Consider the following 22,972-nt stretch of genomic DNA (forward strand, 5'->3'; position numbering starts at 1 on the left):
GCAACATGTGCTGGAAGTAATGCTTCCATGTCATGATTAGTTGTCATTGTGAGTCCCTAGGCATCAGTCTAGACGTTGTTGATTCCAATGCATGAGTTGGAGTCATGATCTAGATACACTACAACAAAACCAGCGATTTGCGCCAGATTTAGCGCCAGATTTTAGTGCATTTTTTTTGTAATTGTGATGAGCAACCTGGCGCTAAATCTGGCTCTATTGTACAATTTTTAAAGCGTCCTTTTTTGCACCTGATTTTGCATCCTTTTTCACGCTAGATTTTGCATCATTTTTTACACCAAACTATGCATCATTTTTTGCGTCAAATTTTGAACCAAGATTTCATCTTATTTTATGACAGGTTTTGCTTCTAGTTTTGTGTCATTTTTTGCATCTATTTTTCATTCTCTTTTGCTTCCTATTTTGTGTCATTCTTTGCTTCCATTTTTGCACCATCATTTGCATCAAGTTTACACTGTATTTTGAATCCAATTTAACGTCTTTTTATGCATCCATTTTGTGTCAGTTTTTGCATCTAGTCTTATGCCAGGTTTTATATCTAGTCTTACACTAGTTTTTGCTTCTATTTTTACACCAGCTTTGGTGCCTATCTTTGCACCATGTGTTGAATTTGATTTAGCACCAAATTTTGCATCCATTTTTGTGCCCATTTTTGCATCTTTTTTTGGACCATTTTTTACATCCACATTCACGTTTGATTTGTCTCCATTTTTCCCATCTCATTTTGCACCATATTTTGCGTCATTTGTTTCATCCAATTTTGCATCATTTTTAACACCATCTCTTGCATCTAATGTTACATCATTTTGAGCATCCAAATTTGCATTTATATTTGCATCTTATGTTGAGTCATGCGTTGTGTCCACCTTTGCATCTTAATTTGTGTCTAATGGTACATTCAATTTAGAGCCATTTTTTACGTCTACTTTTTTATTTGTTTTTGCACCAAGTTTAGCATCCAATTTTAAGCTATTTTATGCCCCTTTTTGCACCATTTTTTTGTGTCTACTTGTGTCCAATGTTGCACCATTATTTACACCGACTTTTTCATCCAATTTTGCATTTTTTTGGTGTCTAGTTTTACATCGTTTTCACCATCCAAATTTGCATCTTTTTTTGCCTCATTTTGTGTCCACATTTGCATATAATTTTGTGTCTGAGTTCGAGCCTAAATTTGCATGTGATTAGGAATCATTTTTTACATCCAATATGGCATCCTTGGTTTCACCTTTTTTCAGCCCCATTTTGCATCTTGTTTTATGTCTTTTCTTACATCTTTTTTTTTTCCTTTTTTGCACCCAAGTTTGCATCCCAAATTTACACCATTATTTGCATCATCATTTGGCATATTAATTTGTAACGTTTTTTGCTTCTTTTTAACGCTCAACTTTGCATCTTATTTTACATCTAGTTGTTGTCTTTTTTTGCATCTAATTTGGTGCCCATTTATGTGTCCTTGTTTTTGCCCAATTTGATATCCTTTTGTATGCCATGTTTTGTTCCCTTCTTTGTGTCAACTATTGCACAATTTTTCACTTCTAATTTAAAACACTTTGTATGTCAATTGTTTGCATTTTGTATTAATTCCTAGTTTAACATCCAATTTTACTTTCAATTTTGCATCCATGGTTACATCTGCATTTGACTTCTTATATAGAGTATATTTTTCTTTACATATATGACCCCCTTTATAGATTCATAGTGAAATATATGATAGTTTCTAAATATCATTAAAGCAAATATCACAATTCAAAATCATTTGTAAAGAAATTTAAGAGAAATTGACAACATCCATCCAAAAAAATAACAATGTGTCATTAACAATTTTCAAAACATGTATAAAATAGCAACATAATACTAATAAAATCAGTATTATTTTTAATCAAAACAAGTAAAATTCAAATATGATTAACAAATCAAAATATTTCATGAATATCGTTATTCTACGATAAATTAACAACATACATAAATCAAACTCATCGTATGATTACAAAATCAAAATGTCTCATTGATATAGGGTAAATTCACAACACCCATCTAAACATAACAATGTCATTCTACACAATAATTTCTTCATAAAAAACAATGCATGTGCATGCCTAGCTACCACCACCAAGATCATCCTCATGATCATCTTGACCATCCTCATTACTCTGATCCACATAATCACCAACACCGCAACTATCAGCATCATCTCCTCCTTCACCACCATCATCCTCATCCTCATCCTCATCATCTCCTGATATATGTTGAACATAATTTGGATCATCGTCTTGGCAATCATTACCTATAGCATTCTGACAAAAAAAATCAATATTACATGTTAGTATTAATTACATAACACAACGCATGTTTTTGTTATACAATGTTAACCATAAAATGAGGTAAGATATAATATCTAATAGTACTCAAAAATAAAATGAAAATATGGTTTAAAAGTATATTGGAAATCCAACTAAGATTACATACCATAGAGTCCATCCAAACAACAAATTGAACCCATCTCTTTTGCTACAGCACCTCCTTTTCCAAATGATTTGGAGGTCTTCCATATTTTAGTTCCTATCAATCAGTAAATAGGGAGAAATTATATAACAATGACTTTCTTCTAGTACAAAATTTATTAAAAAAATATCACATGTTTAATATACTTACAAAGGTTGTTATCAGTGCTTTTAAACCTTTCTGGCCACTACGATGAGTGACTTTTGTCTTGGTTAACCTCGCCTTGGATGCCTTGTCCTTAAACATAAACCAATTCAATTTATTTTCACACAAATACATGTCTAAGATACTTATAAGTATTAATACATTCTAAATAATGTTTAATGAAAAATTCAATACCTGAATGCTCTCATTGCCGGCTTTTCTTTGTGCATCCAACTTCTCATATGATTTTACAAGTTCTTTCCATACTTTAAAAGGTATGTCAATAGGTCTTTGTTTCAGTCTTTGATCTTGAGGCATTTTTTTAATTTTTCTTGTTTGGTTAAAAATTTTGGTTAAAAAAAACCGAACAAGTAATTCACATCAATGGCATGGGGACTCTATGGATATGTGTAAAAAAATGGCTATAAAGAAAACATCCAAAAAACATATGAGCTCTCCCTTTGATGGTCACTTGGGGCATATGGCTGGAAAGGAACAACTCCATTTTTGAAAATCAAGGACAATCCTTTCTCAAAGTCCTTCATAATATTTGCTCCAAATGTCTTAAAATGAAAAACAAAATTCAAGCGTCATCCTTAAACATCTCCCTTAAATATAACGTTGGACCATAAATTCTTCATTTTTATTGTTATCGGCTCTGGAATGATTTTTCTATATGCAATTATATAATGAAATATGTGTGCACTAATGAAAAAACATTGAGTTTCATTTTTCATAATCACAAACAATGAAAAAAGAATCACACGTAACTAGCATCATTTTGGAAATTTTATATTTATTAAAAATCTTTAACATGTTTTCCTCCCATATCTCATAAAAAGGTGTGAAATTTTTTATATACTCTCCAATAAGCACTACAACAAAACCAGCGATTTGGAGGTTTTACACTAAGTTTTTCAACATCGAGCTTACTAGGGCTTGCACCACCGGGGTTATTAGTAAGAATCTCATGAGGTTTGCATAGCCATGATTATTAGAATCAAAATAGTAGGATTTGCACTAAAAAACAGTTCATAGTGCTTTCCTGCTGGGGAGAAAATCACAAGTTCAACTTCTGCAGTGCAGAGCATCGAGAGCTCGTAAGCTTTCTTCAGAAATCCACCTACGTTTGGAAAATGTAGCCTGCCTGCTGGCGATGTTCTAAATCCTCTTCCTCTACATCTTTCCCCTCACTATTCTTGTATGTCCTCTTTCGTTTTTCCCTCCAAACAAATCCTCTCAAATTGAGAAAGCAGAACAACTCACTCGATGAGAATCCGAATCCAATTATCGCTTCTAACAATAACCCAATACGATACTAGAAGTGATTACACAAAACCTCATTGACTCTTCATTTGTTTGGAAAAGAGCCAAGCATATACTTCTGACGAGGGTTTCCGTCTCAAGTCTGGCTCGCAGGACGTCGCTTAGTCAATTGCGAGAAAAGTTTTCCACCTGCCTGTCACATACGATTTGTCACACTATATATTAAAATAAGGTTGATCATACTAACAATAAGGTTGATCATACTAACAATAAGGTTGTATAGTTTAAAAGGAGGGCTCTCCTGACTGCATTTGGTTGGTTTATAGAAAAGATTGCTGGAATGTGTAATGTGAATGCTCTGCTAACTGTTTTTTAAGCATTTGGAAGTATTAAAACCCCCTAGGATAATTAATGTAAGACCTGTTAATTAATGTGTAAAGATGGCTATTATCCTTGGGCTACCTTAGCTGTTTGTGTTTAGTGATCTGTGGTATTATGACTCCTCAAGTCACTATTAAACCATGAGAACCATGCCCAGGCAGACTAGTGTGACATTGTGGATGAGAACCAAAACTAGACTCCTATAACCTCCCTTTTCATCCTTTAAATTGCATAATTAACTGACTGTTCTAGTAATCGTTCTTGAGCAACTGAAGATGTGCACCCTAAATAATAAGAATAATACCTTGTAACATATGAATAGTCCATCCTGTGCATGTAGGATATGCACATGAGGTCCAATAAAATCACTAACCAGAATACCAGGTGTTATTAAAGCCTCTACAGGTTGATATATATGAATGTTACAGTGTGCAGGAGTATGATTCAATTCCATACGAAAATACAAAACATCTGATAGGATTTCCTTATACCTCATAGGCAAACAACCATTGTCCCTTCTATAGATGAGCAGAATAAGTGCTTGGTTCTCTACACGAAATAAAGACAAAGTATAGTAATTATTGCTGACAAAATAGGATTTAAGTCGCGGTTCAATTGCTTGACATTCAGCTGGTCACAGAATTGTAGAGTGCATAATCATAAGTGATGTTGCGAGCCTCATTGCTCAAAGTCTAAGGGTCTTTCGAGCCATAATCACAGCCATGTATGGCTATGGCATTTTATGAGGTCAATTCTTGTGAAGACATTTCAGTTTATAATAAATTTTGAACCTCAACAGAGTTTTGGCAAGACCTGGCTGAGCTAGGACATCAACAACACAGCTGATATGAATGACATAATCTAGCCTCAAGAGGGAGCCTCTTTTGTTTCATCACTCTAACAATCTATGAAGTGGTGGAAAGCATAACAACTTCCCCTTGAATATGACACCTAAACTGAGTACAAATCCTAAATGATGCAGCCTTTGGTGCATGTCTCTCAAAGTATCGATATTTCAAATGTTGAAAGCTCTTGTGCCCATTTGATATGCATTCGATTGTAGTTCCCCTGAAGAAAGAAACTTATAAAGGTGAGGCCATGGCCAATATGTTAGCCATATCCATTGGAGTTGCCATTGCTTGACAACTTTAGTGTGATCAGTCCCACCATGATTCACATGGGCTTCTACTCAACACTGGCTGTTGCTATTGTAAGAGTCTTCAAGCTCGTTGAACCCATAGTATTGATAAGTGTATTCTTTGGGTCTTTGGTTTTCAAATTCTGCCTATGTTTTCCTCTCAGTATCATTATTTCAAATGCTGAAAGCTCTAATTCCCATTGCTGTGTATTTGATTGTGGTTTCCCTGAAGAAAGAAGCTTATAAAGGTGAGCCCGAGGCCAATATGTTGTCCATATCCATTGGAGTTACTATTTCAGCTTATGGGGAGGCCAAGATGAATGCATGGGAGGTGATTCTCCAGTTAAGTGCAGTTGCGTGTGAGACTACCCAATTGGTTCTCATACAAATTCCACGAACATCAAAAGGGATTAAGTTGAATCCCATCACATCTTTGTTGCTCCTTGTTGCCTTGTTTTTCTCAGCACCCCCATGGGCCTTAGTAGAATACCCATTTCTGATAATCAGGGTCTCTTCCTTTGATTTGGATTACATGACATTTCTGCTTGTGCCTTGGCTCTTAATCTTGCAGTGTTTCTTCTGATAGGAAAGACTTCAGCCTTGACTATGAATGTTGCTGGTCTTGTCAAGGACTGGCTGCTCATAACATAATCTTTGTCTGTAATAAATGAAAAGGTTACAGTCATTAACTTGAGTGGGTGTGGACTGGCTTTTCTGGCTGTCTGTTACTATAATCATTTAAAACTTCAAGCTCTCAAGTCCAATGACAACCAACCAACGTACCTCAGCAGCGCAGCTGATGCCAATGATGAAGGAGAAGGTTTGATAATGACGAGTGGGAGATTCTCAATCAGAGATTCAGAACCAGTAGAGAAAAATCAAACTCAAGCTTCAGGATTAGGTATTTAGATCATTAATATTGTCTTGTGCTAGAGATTACTGTTCTTGGATTGGCTCCTCTATGCCCAGATCTATTTGCAGGGAACAGGCCAGTCATTCACAGTGAAGAAGATAATGACAAGATTAGTGTATAATGATGGACAGGATGGTGCCATGGTGCCAACCTAAATCTCAAGTAAGGAGACATATGTTCATCAATTTGTCAAGAAGCATGGCCTACAATTCAATTGCTCTAAGCCTATCACTTCTTCCACCTGTCAAATAAATTGTTTCCTGTTTGTTTAGTTGACTATGGTTCTAATAAATATACTATTGTTTGATGTAAAAAGACAAAACAAAACAAAGAATATGGAAAGTTGTGACCCCATTTTCTAACTACAAATTGAAATCGGATTACCATAGTGACCACCTCTGCTTATTGGAATCAAAAAGGGGGTGGGTTATGCACAATCCTCCGTATCATTTTCTATTACCATAGATAATTAAAGCCACCCTAAACTCAAGTCTTAACTATGCTGATAGGGTGTTTGGGGAGGGGGATCCCTTACCAACGCACTATAATCTGCACAAAAGCATCCTAAGAACATATGCAAAATGCTCTCCTATCATCTAATGTCCAAGCAAGGAAACTCTTGAAAATATTATCTCTACTCTGCTGAATGTAGGGCTAGTCTAATAGGTGGAAGGTGCCATACTCTGGATCAGTCTGGAGCTGGTTTACCCCTAATGGGTGGAAGGTGCCATACTCTGGATCTGTCTGGAGCTGGTTTACCCCTAATGGGTGGAAGGTGCCATACTTTGGATCTGTAAAGTATCTGTCTGGAGCTGGTCCATAACTCGCTCTGATTATGTATGGCCTAGTCTAATAGGTGGAAGGTGTCATACTCTGGATCAGTCTGGAGCTGATTTACCCCTAATGGGTGGAAGGCGCCATACTCTGGATCTGTCTGGAGCTGGTCCATAACTCGGTCTGATTATGTATGATCTGTAACCTAATATGGCACAACCCCGAACAGGCATCAAAGATGTTGATTGACCACCAAGGCAGAAGGTTGAGGTGAGATCCCATCTAAAGTTGGAAGGAAAGAAACTATGGATAAAATCATGGCTGCTCCTCTGAATCCGGGGTAGAATAACAGTTAGGAAGTACCCTGCTCTGGTTTCCTCTTCAGCTAGTCCACATGTCACTCTGATCATGTGTGGTTTGTAACATGATTTGGTTGGAACCTATGAACAGACCTCAAAGATGTCGGTAGACTACCAAGGGTAAGATTACGGGGAAACCCGAGAGACCTCAACTCTATCGTGTAGTAAAAACTACATGAGAACATTAAAATATGAGTAGTTCAACTATATTATTATATTTAGTCATACATCAACAGACACAGAAGACAGTTAAAACAAAAAAGAGAACATATAAATTATCTTGGTACTCTGAGAAGTGTGGCAGGGGATTGTAAATTGAACCGTATAAAGCTGCCAAAAGAATTGCTAACTTGTTTTCAAGACAATTGTTGCTTGAGAGAGTGACTGAAATATAGCAGAAATTTCAAGCAAATCAAATACTTCCCAGACCTTCAGAGTCGATACAACTGAGATAGGTACAATTTTTAGGAGGCACCACATTTCTAAAGATGCCTACTCCTTTCATAAGTGGCCAGTGACCACATAAGTTGCGAAGAAAGTTGAGGTTCATTTTATCCAAAACTAGAGACACATTATTTTTTCATGATATTTTTATTCAACACTAGAATAAGGGTAAGAGTGTATTCTAATATTTCCACTGGTCTTTTATTGACTAAATAAGCTTCCATTCTAAAATCCCAAATTCTCTACGATTTGATCTTCTCATTTAATTTAAGGTCATTAAAACAACTATCATAATAGCCTTACACAAGTCCATGGTATTCAATCTATGTTGTCACTAGAAAATTCCACCAGCTATCCATGGAAAATAATCCAAATATGTGTGATGGTATTCTAGACAATAAACTTCATATTTAGTAAACAGTGAGAAATCCATGTATCAATATTACTTTAAGGGATCAAGGAAATTCACCAGCACCCAGGGAACATCCACCACTGGTTTGTATAAATTATATATCCCAATTATATGTCATGTAAACAGTGTGCACTTAATATGCCAACTGTATATGATGGCAATTGCAAATTTCCAAGTGAAATATGACAATTATGTCACATGGATAGTGACCATATTTCTCAATATTCGATGTTATTCCCTTCTGTGTATTAGCCTTTAGGCTAAGCAGTCATCACCAAAAAAAGTATGCCAACATCAACATTGAGTATGACCATTAGATGAGTTCTGAAACAACTGCATATGGATTAAAGGGTATGCTTTATAATCAGCAATTCAAAATGTATCGAGGAGATATTTCCAATGCTTAAAAGAATGTTCACCTCAGAATTGTCATTATGAAGAACCCAAGTATAGCTATCCAGTGAAGTGATTGCAAGAAAAAAAAAACAATAAATGCCATACATATGTTACTGTGTAAATGATGAAACAACATAGAAATGCTCCCTTAGTGCTTCCAGATGTATACCAATTAATGAGCATTCAAGTGTTATTTCAAATATGAATCAAATTTGAAACAATGTCAAAATTTTCCAAAATTCAAGAGAGCAGTGCTGTAAATGAAATCAAAGTTTAGATTCCAACATACAATGGTCAAACTAGTGCCAAATAAACACATTAATGATGTTCAGATATGACAGAAAGACACCAGCACCAAAGCACAAGACTATGTATGTAAAACAATGCATCCACAATAATAATAATAAAAAATAAAAATAAAAAATAGAAGATATATACTAGTTCCAAAACAAGAAAGTTTACATAACAATGATGCAAATACACCCAAAAGTTTGATCATTCAAGACGTTAGCATGATCTCAAGAATTCTGCAGTAAAAGCTAGTACTTGAACTCCTAGTAACAGAAGATAGAACCAGTGTGATGCTAGTATTATTGAGTGGATGTTTGGGCTGTTATCAGCACTGATTTAGTTTTGGATATACCTGAGATATCAGTCATGCAAAAATTTTCAAAAAGGAAACGTTTTGACAGAGCAGAGTGTGATCTGGTTGCAGAGTAGCAAACCTTGTTCATAAATTCCAAAGGGCAGAGAGATAGGCTTGTTCATGCGTTAATGTGAATCTTTAGAAGATGTATCAAGCTATAAAATACCAAACCCATCATGAATACTTGAAGATTAGAATAATGTGATCTCAAACTCCAGACATCGAACTTCAATAACATAGATCATTCCAATTATATTAGTCAAATTGTTCATCTTTTTTTGGCATGACTTTGTCCTTGGAGATGTTCTCTGTTGCTAGATTTATCAGAATGATTGCAAGAAAGCAATGGAAACAGGCTAAAAATTAAACTGTTTATGCAGTCAATTGTTCCATCATGAAAGTGACTTGGAAGGCGTGGATCTCATGAATTTGAATGTTATGATGAGCAATAAATGATTATTATGCCATTTGTGTGTTTTATCTCTCATAAACAGATTCAGATCTGAAAAGAATTAGATTTGTAGCCCTGAACGTCAAGCAATTAGGGCAGAATTTATTCAACTTGATTTAGGGTCGATGCTTCTGTAATGTGTAGATCAAGAAAATGGTGCAACACTTACCCTAAATCCTTAGTATGTGAACTTACACAGGAACTAATGGAAATTTCAAGCCTCCTGCAAACAATTCTGCCTAAGGATAACACAAATGACAAAAAGGTAATTTGTATCAACAGGATGACCAATGTCAAATATTTTTTTTTGGGAAGATTAGAAAACAGCCAGTCATGATTTTGGCAAAACTGAAAAATCAGTTGCCAGTCAGAAGATGCATATATTTTTGCCTAATTAATATATACATTTTTTTTCTTTGAAAAAAAAAAAAAGTCAAATATTATGTAGAATATTACAAGAAGGAACATAGGTTATCAATAAATGGATTCCAGCTATAACTGTGAAAAAAATTATTAACCTCGGAACCATTCTGCAATCACAAGAAATTAACATAAAAGCCACTTATCCCTGCCTGATAAATAAAATAAAATAAAAAAATTTAAGAAAAATCTCATCCAAGACTTTCACAATGAACTCTGGGAGCAAGAGTAAATCAAATTGAAATTGACCAGCCTCTGCTTTTTTCAATCTTAGAGGAAGTACTAAAGAATTTACAAACCGTTTCTCTGTTTTAAACATCTTATACACTCCAAGATAATTGAAAATTATTCCATTTAACCTGGGATATAGATCAGGACAGACCAATCCTGTAAAATACAATAGCAGTAGATTGAATAAACCATTAACTTGGGGAGGATGAAAAGAATATTTAGTTCCACAGAATTCTATAGAAAGAATAGGAAGTTCCACAAAATTGTAAAATAGAATTCATGGAATGCTAGATGACCAGTCTACAAATCACTTTTATTTAGCTTAGTTTATTTATTAGTGAAAAGTAACCTTAACTCAGCTGCAAACAGTTGTATCTTAGGCAACTACTCTCCATGGTCAGTCCAAATGGTGAATAGAATTCATACTTGCAATGTTCAGAAAGGTTCAAATCTCATGGGGATTATACTGGCCTTGACTCATGAGGACTTCTCACTCTATTCAATGAAGCAAAATAACTTGAGACAACTGCACGCAACTAACTTGTTTATGCCTTTCTGGAAAAAGTAATTGAACTCGAATTGTATCACCTTGCTGCAGCAAACACATAGTTAGAAAGTTATGTCGCACTGGCTTTGGGACGGGGGGTAGCAGGGATGGTGGGTAAGTTTCCAGAACCACCAGAGTGCACCCCCAAATTTTTCAGGGGACAGAAAGTTGGAGATGGCAATAATATATAAATTATTTTATATATTATAATAATAATAGTAATAGTAATCATAAATATTTAAAATTTTGAAAATAATAAAATATTAAATATAATAATAATAATATTTTTTTTCTTAATTCACCACGATAAATATAAAACATTTAAATAAATTCCAATTGCAAATAAGAAACACTGTGAATAAGAATTTAAATAAATTCAAAGAGAAAATTTAAATAGATCCCAAAAGCCGCCGTTGATGCCCACCCCCCTGACACTGATAAAGATTATAAATACAGTCAGGGATAAGAATTGCAGAGGAATAGCAAGTATTGACTGAGAGTATGATGCACTGGAGTCTGTGAGTGCCAGCACCGCAGAAAGGAATTGCTGAGAACAATTTTAGAATGATATGCTGAGATGACAGGTAGGATTTAGAAAATTAGAAGCAGGTAGGATTTAGACTTCAAGCAGGTGCAGGGATGGATTTAGGTTATATATATCTATATATATAGATATAATCTTGAACTGTCAGTAGGTTCAAGGGTCAGCTGACTGTCCCAGATATTTTTGTGAGGGACGGATTGGGAATGCCCTAGAAGTTCCCATGTCTCCAATGATGCCCCCAGCTATTCTGGGACATTCCCAAGCCATTTTTAAGTCCCCAAAACACTGGAATGCAGGGTACAAGGGATTTGTCATCAGGCACATGTTGACTCTCCATGCAACATAGTTGGAAAGTAAGAGAGATATGGGAGACACGAGTTGGAAAAAAAAAAAAAAAATTAAAAAAGAGTCTGAAGTACAAGTTAATTACAAAAATGTAGATAAAAGTAAGAATGACAAAAAATTCTTTCAGTACGAATGACCAAAAACACTCCAGTCGTATTTCATTAAAGAACATAAGTTTATTATTTTGAATCCTGACTGTCTTCTCCCATATAATCAACTTCTAAAAGGTTAAAAATTCCTCTAATGTTTAGCAAACAGACAAGTTGCTGAGTCGAGAGAACAAAGGAAGGCAAGTAGCATCTGTCTCCCTCTCAACCCTGCACATCCTACCCCACACCTAGAATGGTTTCGCTTACTGTAGAGGAGATTCTATAGCACATAAACAAAAAACTTAAGAGCCACCCTTATTGTCTTTAGCATAAACACTCTCAATAACAAAAAAGAATTTGACTTTGTGTTTAAAATGGCAAATGCATGATGTAGAAGTAGTTTTAGATAAGCTAACTCTAGCTGCTTAGTACTTACTAGATTAGGAATGACTGCCACAGGTTATTCATGGATATAAATTTTAAGATAATGTGTTGGATAGCAAAAGGTTAAAATATGATTTTTATTAGTATATTTGTTGTACTTTGAACTGCAGCATTTTGCTTGGAACTGGATACAACTTACGCTTAATTAATTAAGATAAGCTAACTATAGCTGATTAGTAGAATGGGGACGACTTTCAGTGGTTGTTAATAGTAAATTAAAAGTTGGATGAAAAAGTGTTAGAATGAAACTTTTATAAGTTTAGGTTTGTTGTACTTTGAGCTGCAATATTTACTCAGAACTGAATAAAACTTATGCCTGATTAACAGCACATGGAACAAAATATTCAATATGAACATATAAGGGTTTAAACCAGGAATTTCAAGTAAGGAGATGTTAAAGTCCTCTCTTTTTTTGAAAGATGTAAAGCAATGAAAAATATAGCACATACTCAGAATCAACAGGGGAAACCATTATTATCCTCATTTTGTTACAAGTTGTATTTTAATAAAATCTTAATTACCCCAAAAATCAAAGCATGCAGCATGAAACGATATTGAAGACGACTGTGCTGAGATATTATCTAAACAGCACTGTTGAATGAAAAGAGATTCAAACTTCCTAATGCCAATCATTTTCTGGGAATGGAACCTAAGCAACATTAAGCTAATTAAGACTCAAAATTTCTGTATTTAAATTTCATAGACGATGGCTTCTCATTGACTTGAAGTGTTTTGAGCTGTATTTTTCACTCAATTTAGGTTCAGCGAGTCATACGATTAGCCATTGTCACATGCCAGCCAGAGGTCACAAGTTCAAACTGTGCAGAATCAGCAATTGCAAAAGTAAACCTCTCAACGAGCCACTCAGTTCTGCACTTCAACATGTTACATAACACACAAAAGTTCTCGCATTATCTAGAAGCGTGATGATTAATGTTTACAGCCCTAAATTTGATCAACTTAGCAAATCGTTAACAACAAAGACTCAACGAGAACCCTTTTAACATAATGCTACAATTCATTTGAAGGTAAAGCTCAACCTACATGCATAAAACTTCAAATAACATAACAATCAACCCTCAACATAGCATGATAGCCCTTTACACATGCCAGCCAGAGGTGACGAGATCAAGCCCTCGGGTCACCAATTGCCAAAGGCAACATCTCAATGACCTAACAAGTTATGTTCTTTCCGCCACTGTGATCAAAAACTTCTAGGATTTTCTATCTAGCGACTTCATTGATTATCTGTGAAGTTAAGACAGGCTATCCTGATATTTGAACTTTTACCCATGGAAATTAATCTTTCATTCGAAAGGAACACTTCAGTGATTATCTATGAACTTAGGACAGGCTGTCGTGATATTTTAGTTTCACACAAGGCCATAGAGTTTTGCTTTTAAATGAATACCTCATTGATTATCTCTAAAGTTAGGACAGGCCATTGTGATATTGGAAGTTGTAAGCATCGAACCGCGCTTTGCTTTTAAAGAAATTGAAATGGTACGTCGGAAGTGATTGTTATCGGGTTTACAGATCCAGTGTAAAAAACATTGGGATTAAATGTTAGAAGTCTAGGATGTAGTGATTTCATGCACTATTTTTTTTAAAGTTAGGACGGGCTTAATAAACCTCTAGAATTGTCTAGATGATTAAATCATCGCCTAAATTCGATCTGCATAACTCGAAGAAAACCGTTTTGGGCAAAAAAAATGCAATTCATTTTAAGGCAAAGCTCAACTTCCACGCTTGAAACCTGAAATATCATAACGTGTCCTAACTTTACAATTTATCAAAGAAATCATTACATTCTGAACTCATCAAGAGAACTAACGCTTCGCATTTCATTTTTGAAAATCATTCGTCACAGGCTATCTCTAAAACGCAACAAGAACCTCTTTATCGCGAATTCTTTTAAAGGAAAAAGCTCAATTTTCTTGAAAATATAAATAACGCAACAGCATGCCCTAACTTGAAAAATGATCCATGAAATCGGTACCTGGGAAGCTTGAACGAGCTCGTCCAGGGAAGCCGGAGGTGGCAGCTGCTGCTGCTTCTGGCTGTGATAGACCGCACCCAGTTTCTCTTTAACTCCATGTTTGCTGAGTGAAAACCCTCGCAGCTTCCTCAGAGAAGACTTCATTTTCGCTACAGAGATTTTATGCTTCAGAAACAAAACCTCGAATCACCGTCTTAAAATGCAGAAAACCCCCCCGTCCTGAATCTGTCTGAACTCCATTACGCAAACCTCGCAATAGCCCCTCTGAAACGGTCAAGACATTATTGAGGGTCTTGGTATGAACGGGCATGCTGAAAATGCTCTTGGGCTCTTTTCTCAAATGGAGCACAGTGGCGTGAAGCCAACCTACATCACATTCGTGGGTGTTTTGACTGCATGCAGTCATGCCACAACATCTCTGTCAAGACATTTTGTCAAACAATAGACGTGCCATTTCAATACTTGCACATTTCGAATAGAGATCTGTGAGGGAGGTATCTACAAAGATGTTGATCTCAATCTCATTTCTAATCATGTAACTATGCACACACTTACCTCGTTGAAGAGCTTCGACCTATGTACATGCTCGGAGAACACTAACCATAGTAACGGGACCCGGTACCACCTCCTCTAGCAGCATTTGATGGAAAAGCGTCAATGCCTCATAGGCATGTCCATTCTGAAAATATCCAACAATCATAGAGTTCCATGACACCAAATCTCTCTCACACATTTTGTTAAACACTTGGCGTGCGTTCTCTATGCTTCCACATTTTGCATATAGAGCAAGAAGGGCGTTCCCCACAAATAGATTCCAATCCAATCCGGCTCTTATTATAAAATGATGAACCTTCATCCCCTTCAGAATAAAGGGAAGAATGAGTTCATCGGGTTGTATGCCTTTCTGCCGCATTTGGGAATAGAGTAGGAGGGCTTCCTCACAGGGTCCATTCATGGCGTACCCTCTGATGGGCACATTCCATAAAACACAGTCCCGTTTAGGGGAATTTTCAAAAACCAGTCGTGCATAATTCATGCAGTCGACTTTGTATAGAGGTTTATTAGTTTGCTTAGCAAGAAAATATTTCCATGAAACCCAAATCTGAATATGTGTGTACAAGCTTGCAAATATGAAGCCACACCTTCGTAAGTATCAATAACGGCGTTTGGCTTCTGTGTCTGTTTCTATTTGTCAGTGGTTTTGCATTTAATGGTAGTGGAAGCTACAGTTGGGCTACGACAATGGATGAGATAGGCATCGCCATTGATGTTGATGTTAGAGTGTGCATGAATATTTACATGCTCTTCCGTTTTAAGTATGTGACGAAATTCTACTAAGTTGGAGGTTGCACAAGGTAGGATTGTCTGTGCCAATTCCATTCTTCAACTGAGGGGACGAGAAAGACACCCCATGTATTTATTTCCAAATTAGTAATTAGTATACGGTAAAATTCTTCGCACTCATAATACGGGGAACCCTTAATGGTGAGAAATTATTCTATAAACAGTGTTAAGTGTTATTTAGAATAAATGAGAATTAGAATAAATGAGAAATTCTTTTTGAATATATAAGACTAATCTTTGAGAGAATAGATATATATTCCCTAATTATCACATAAACAAGGGGTTAATCTTGCATTTAGTGCTTTATCTCTGTAGAGTTTCGCTAAACAAAGGGTATACCTCCTCCTGCGTGACTTCGATTGTCCCTCCCTCTTACAGGATTGCAAAGCATTAAGAATTGAATCTTCTTTATTTTAAAGATGTAGTCTTGTCGAATATACCAAAAACATAGTAGGATTCTTTCATTATTGACAAAATCAAGCACATGTGCAAGGGAAGTATTCATCTATGGATGGTTAACAAGTTCATTAATAACTACAAGCAAACGCTTCAAACTATGTATTTAATGATCTCTAGTCATCATCTAAAGAGTTCAAGAATCAAATCAATTCCAACCTAAGTTCTAAGTATATGGTAAACCTCTACTCTAGAGGTTCTATTATTGTAAAATTTCACAACTATGGAAGTTGTGGCAAGGTCTCAAAGGAGGGACTTTCTTTTTGGGGCAAAACTAACCTTTTTTCAAAAGATAGTTTCTATAATTGAATCCATCTTCAATATCCATTTCTTCAACCCCACTCTGCCGGATTTGAATATTGAATCCCCCCTACTTATTTTGGGATGAGATGATCTTTCAAAAGCCAACATAAATATATTGGGGACTTACAACAATATACAAACTAAGCAAGGAAGGGTATACACGCATGTGTTAGAATTTGAATTGAAGTTGACTTGAGAAAAGGTATAACAATGCATATTTAATTAAATATTGGTGATTTTAACAACCACGTCCATTGGATTAAAATAATGATACTTTATGTGTATCTATATGCAAAGACAAAATACTTGAAAGGCACCTTCCCAACAACAAAGGTCATTATAAGAAAAATGGAAAAATAACAAGTTGATGGGTGGTATGATTGAATGAAGAATCAAAGGGCAAGAAAGAAGAGACATCCAAGTTCAGTCCTAATAAAAGATTTTATGGCCCCTTCCAAGGAGTGCGTTATTAAGAGGGACACAAACATGATCATGGAGTCTGTGCTAAAGTCTTATGGGAGAAATAGGAAGCATGTGAATGAGATATTATGGATTTCAAAAGAGAAATCATGTTATTCAATCCAATAGAAGCAAGGGGATTGGTGCTACTTGAGACTCCATAAGCTCTAAATCAATTGGTGAAAGCAAGAAGTCTAAAAGATAAATGCAAAGAAAGGAATATCCATCTATGTACAAATCTACAATAAATAAATTCAAAATTATACAGTGTTTCCATATAGACAATGTTAGGTCCCTATAACACTAGTGATTCCCCCATTACTAGTGTCATTGTGGCCCTTACTGTTATTGTTGTGCCCTTATTGTCCCCATATTGTTATTATTGTGCCCCATAGAAGCCCACTATTGTTATTTTTGTGCCCTTATATTATTATTGTTATGTTGACTTTGATTATATTGTGACCCCTTAGACTCCTATATATAGAAATGAGGCTTTGTCATTTGTATCATCCAATAATTGTTCTTTTGTGTAATGTAAAGGAGGTTGCCCCCTCGAAGAAGCTGATTTCTAAGTTGTTGATCTATCTTTTCTATCTTTTTGTGAGTTGGTTTCATAACAGACAACCTAGGTTCGAACCCTAAAAAGTGTAGGGTCTTTGTGAGTGTTTGTGAGGGAATGTGTTTGACATCACATAATTGGATTCCCTTCATCATCAAAGAGACATGTGTCCCAAAAGTCAATTTGGTTTAAGTGGATGTTAATATGATACATTGTATATTTTCTGAGGGTAGTAGCACAATTGGAAAAAAGCATGTTGGCAAGCCCTTGTGTATCCAAGTGATCGAAAGTTCAATCCCCCAGACATATCTCACCAATTGAACTTAAAAAAAATATGATACAATGTATATTGCAAAGCCATTAAGTTAAGTAATGACCTTGGCTAACCCAAATATTTAATTAGAATTTAAGCTCAAACACAACATTAGAAATGAAACCTTCATTCTAGATCTAAGAATATAGGGGTCAACATTGGATATTGGATACAAGACAAGGTGATCAAATGTATCTCTTGGACTAGCATTTTTTACAAAGGAATACAAATTTTAATGCTTATATTAACATGTATGTATAATATAATAATGAAATAGTCACTCTTTAGTTCATGGATAAAAGTGTTGGTGTGGAAGGAAATCTCGAGGGATGTGTCACTATAGTCATAAAAATTGCATTTATTGTGGCACATGGAGAACTTATTAATTGGGTGTAGCTTTAAAAATGGATAGGAGTGTTATCCTCCCCACCTAACTGCAATTCCTACAAATGACATATTTAGTGATTAATGAGTATATTGTTGTAATAATTTTGAACCCTGTGTTAAGAAATCCCTATGCAATCCAATTTAACTTATGTACCATCCTCAAAATGAGGACAAGTCATTTGTGGGTTTCCTTAGAATGTGTATTTCAAGGAAGAATGTGTACTTTGTCGATATGTTGAAAGGTTTTACGGTCTTTGTGTTTTAGTGTACCATGCCATGTTTGGCATTGAGCGTTGGGTGTGTTGGAAGCCAACTCTTGGTAAACTCAAATACACTTGTCCTAAGGAGGGAGTTGGGGTTTTAAGGTTCTCTGGTTGTAAAAGCTTTCAAAGTCAATGTTTTTCATCCTCTTCTTGCATATTGTAGCCTCAAGGCCATTCGATGAGTTGGTGGTCATGCTTAAGGTTTTCATCCTATTATTGCATTGTGCTTAAGGTTGATTGGTACCTTGTTCCATGAATTATGATCAACTTTGGGTCTTCTTTCAGTAGACACCTCCTAGCCACAGTATTAAAGGCAACATATTGGTTACTAATTTTAGCTTGTAATAAATTTAGATGTAATGGTTGTCACACGCATTCATATACAACTACCTCATAACAAAGCTAACACAAGCACTTCTACCCATGCCTACATCACATCACAGAGGAGGAATCAATCAATATTATTCAATATCCCGCATTCGAGTATCCCTCCTTTGAGGATTCAATCCAACATTTATGGAGATCAGGTCATCCATTTACAATAACTAGCTTTGCCATATAGCATGTTCATATTCCTATTGTCATGGCCGAAAGTACCACCGACATATATCTTATGCAATACGAATAAATAATTAGAACGCCTCAATGGATGCAATTCATCCTATAATGCATAATGAATATATTAGATAACCCAAACCATAGGCTCTACCGTTTCAAAACAAAATCATTTATCATACATAATCAATAATCCATCTGCCACAGTTGCATGACACGTTAACATGTGTATCTTAGGGATTATGCACAATTAATCAGAAGCGCAGCATTGGATGCATAGCACAAATAACTTGTACCATAGTTTATACAGTCGAGCCTTAACCACTATTAACAAATTTGCATAGCGGCTCAAGCACGACTATTCACTATCTTAACAAAAGACAGGTTAACACCAATTCTACATAAGATCCACATACTGTGACTGTAATTAGAATTTCATTTATGTGCATCCATAAAATCATCTCATTAACGCCACATGCAGTGCATTTAAAACTCAAGCAAATTCTCTCATATGCTAAGGAATTTATAACATAGAGGGTAAGAAACCAACATACAGAACAATCCACGCAAGTGAGTCAAACTAGATCAAAAGAGAGAACGACACTTGGAAAACAGAGCACCGCTACCCAACCTAGAAATGACTCTTCAGTTCACCACCGAGTCGAGGTTCTTGCCATGGATCAATCGCCTCCAATTGATCTATGCAATGGGTATTTAATACCTTCTTTCATGATATGGTTTCCATTAGCGGTGTCTCGCTTTTATGGATCTTTTTATCCATTTGCGTAGGCTTATCTCATAAAAGCTCACCTTTCTCTCCCATGAGGATTTTCCTCATAGAAGATTGCCTTTCTCTCCCGCACAACTTTTATGTTTTTCTCAATGGATATTTATCTCCAATCCATCCAACTTATCTAGAATTAAATCGAGAAGCCTTACCATGAAACAATTATCCTTTCCCATTCACCAATGTGATTTGGCAAGAATCTCATCTCTTGGTGTCTCGCTTTCCAAGTGATTAATTTATTAATAATGTATTTACTTTTTATATTACACATCATACCTAGCTTTTCTCAGCTTAGGTTTGCAAAGTTTGACACACAAGGGAGGGGTGTTACATTTTGGATCCCTCTCTTTCCTTAAGATCCCTCCAACTGCAGCTAGAGTTCTTAGATGACTGTAAGGAGGAAGCCCCTATTGGAAAGGGACAGAGAGTTTGAAGGTGTCTATCTTGTTGGTAATTCCTATATCGAAAAGTTGTATTTTCATAGTCCAGGGGTTGGGAATACACAATTCCCATCCACTTGAGCTCAATTTTATCTCGCAAAACTTCATTGGGATCTACCTAAACACATATGCAAACATAGGTGAAAATGCCTTTCAAAAGTCTTTCCCTGTCTACTTTGACGAATCTTCCAATAAAATTGCCCACTTTTTCTAAGAGATCTAGATGGGTAAAGTGAATGGGAAAACTGGGAATCTTACCCATACTAGAGTAGTCATCGGCAACATAGTGAGAGGATTGAAGTTGGGAAACCATGGCTTCACTAGAAGACCAACTCATCCCCAAAACCATGGACCTTGGTCAAGGATTTTTTTCTTATCCTCAAGACATTTGAAGATCACCACAAAAAAACATGGGTCTACATCCACCCAAACCAGCGTTCATCCAATCCTATCATAATCGAACCGAAAAACGCTACTTTTTCAATAGAAAATGGGGAATAAAGTATCACCCAAGGATAATGACCATCGCATCAAGCGCTCAATCATAAGGGAGGAGCAATAATTTGACAATCACACGTCCTTGTTTTCTGTTGATTTAACTCTGAACACTCACGTAATATTCTCTTGCTTGGCGAATTAAACACCACTGCATGGAATGGACGAGGATTGAGCCAAAACCTGGATGAAGCCCACTTCATTCTCATCTAAACACAAAACTATATATATGTCAAAGCTATTACAATAGATTCTAACTGTTAACACCTCGAAGTTCTGTTTATATGTGGCTACCTTTTATGGTTACTATTGAATGTGTGATTGGCAATAGTAATGGCAACTTAGGGCTGCCAAATTTCCTTCGATTCCCTCACTACATCCTAACGCAAATAGTTGTTCAAGGCCTTGGTTGTCTTTCAAAACTGGTAGGCAGCGTCTTCTTTGATATTTCTTGATGGTTTTAATTCCACTACAATCACAACTTTCATTTACATAAACTTCGTGTTTTCGCACGAGCGACGATTGTTCCAAGGTGAAATGTCACTTGGATGGTTTCAATGTTGTTGACCCATCATAACTAACTAACGGATATGCCCATTACAATTTTATACCACCCCATTATCAATATCAATTATGCATGGGAACCAATTAAAGCAACTTTTCACATTAATTTTATATGAGCATGAGAACATGTGTTAACAAGCAGCCCATAAAGCCTCATTTTGAATGCCATAGTCACTTAGAAGGAATTCCTCTTGTAGTACCATCCTCCCTATTAAACTTTGCTAGTGCTAACATTAGAACCACCATTACAACAAGATATCGTTCTAGTGTTGACAACACCATTATAGTAAGATAACTCAAGAGAGACAGAAAATTTAAAAAGTATGATAGTAATACGTATCCAGAAGATGGTATTGAAACTAGTAATTTTTCACGAATCCATAAGATTGTAAGGTCATTCTCATTATCATAATCATTTTCCTCATCATCACCGTCATCCTTGTCATTGTTATTGCCATCATTACATTATCATCATAATCACCATTCATGCCATCATCATCATCATTATGGACATTGTTTGCAATTGTTCATAATTGTAGATGTTGTAAGAAATATCATCAACCCAAAAAATGTGATCAATGCTAGAAAAGGGTTGTTTAGGACACATTGATATACGTAAGAGAAATAACAACTCTATTTTTGACAAATGATCGATGATGATCATCATCACCACCATTATCATCGTCATTGTCATTTTTATCATCCCCATCATCATCATTAATGTAATTTCTATCGACATTGTTGTAATCATGCATCATCATCATTCATGCCATTATTGTTTTTGATGATGACCTAGATGAAATTATGATCATGACACCAAAGATAATGCTTATGATTATGACAATGACAACATCTAAAATTGGGAAGATTCGCCAATGTCATTAGCATCGTCATCATCATAATCATTGCCATCATCATCATTGTCATTGTAACCACTATCGTCTTTATCATCATAATCACAATTCATGTCATCGCCATCATCTTCATTTTCATCATTGTCAATATTATTGACATTGTCATCAATTTTTCATAATTGTCAATGCCATAAGGAATATCATCAATGCAGAAAATATGATGAGTGTTGGAAAAGGGATGCAAAAGCGAACATAGAAATGGGGGCAACAATAGAAGTAAAAATGGATGAAAAGTGGATACAACATAAGTAGATGCACAACAACATGAAAAACCTGACACAAAAGTGGATGCAAAAGTAGATGCAGTTGTCAATGCAAACTTGGATGCAAACATGAAGGCAAAAGTGGAAGCAAACATGGGTCCAATGGTAGGTGTAAAACTTGGCACAAATTGTGGTGAAACAAATGTGGATGCAACAATGGAAACAAAAGTATATGCAAAAATGGATGAAACAAAAGTGGATGCAATAGGGGATGCAAACGTGGAAGCAAATGTGGTTGCAATGGTAGGCGCAAGATATGGTGCAACAAAAGTGGATGTAACAATAGACAAAAAATATGCAAAATAAGATGCAAAAATGGATGTAAAAGTGGAAGCAAACATTGATGCAACAGGAAAAACAAAATTGGATGCAAAAAATGGATATAATGTAAGTAGATTCAAAAG

At 35.7% G+C, this 22,972-nt stretch overlaps 1 protein-coding gene and 1 long non-coding RNA gene across 2 annotated transcripts; both read right to left on the reverse strand.

Annotated features, from left to right (window-relative positions):
• Positions 1–1,952: 1,952 nt before the first annotated feature.
• LOC149194907 (uncharacterized) lies at positions 1,953–15,134 on the reverse strand. The gene is made up of 5 exons (XR_016255123.1): positions 15,022–15,134; positions 14,467–14,858; positions 2,674–2,760; positions 2,488–2,580; positions 1,953–2,315 (listed from the first exon to the last, which is right to left on the reverse strand). It is a non-coding gene; the product is annotated as an uncharacterized LOC149194907 (long non-coding RNA).
• Positions 14,627–15,502, reverse strand: LOC149194908 (pentatricopeptide repeat-containing protein At3g22690-like). Its single transcript, XM_089407843.1, has 2 exons — positions 15,068–15,502; positions 14,627–14,884 (listed from the first exon to the last, which is right to left on the reverse strand). The coding sequence occupies exons 1-2, from the start codon at positions 15,500–15,502 to the stop codon at positions 14,627–14,629; spliced, it is 693 nt and encodes a 230-aa protein (XP_089263969.1).
• Between the last annotated feature and the right edge of the window lie 7,470 nt (positions 15,503–22,972).

Source organism: Pinus tabuliformis, chromosome 2_2 (assembly GCF_031772625.1).
Source record: "Pinus tabuliformis cultivar Carrire ecotype Pingquan chromosome 2_2, CPIR1, whole genome shotgun sequence".
In the NCBI taxonomy this organism is placed as follows: domain Eukaryota; kingdom Viridiplantae; phylum Streptophyta; class Pinopsida; order Pinales; family Pinaceae; genus Pinus; species Pinus tabuliformis.

Coding starts and splice junctions, on each gene's coding strand:
- LOC149194908 (XM_089407843.1), bottom strand. CDS start 15,502: ATGAATTATGCACGACTGGTTTTTGAAAATTCCCCTAAACGGGACTGT. Junction 14,885..15,067: donor TACCGGGTCCCGTTACTATG/GTTAGTGTTCTC, acceptor ATGTCTTGACAG/AGATGTTGTGGCATGACTGC.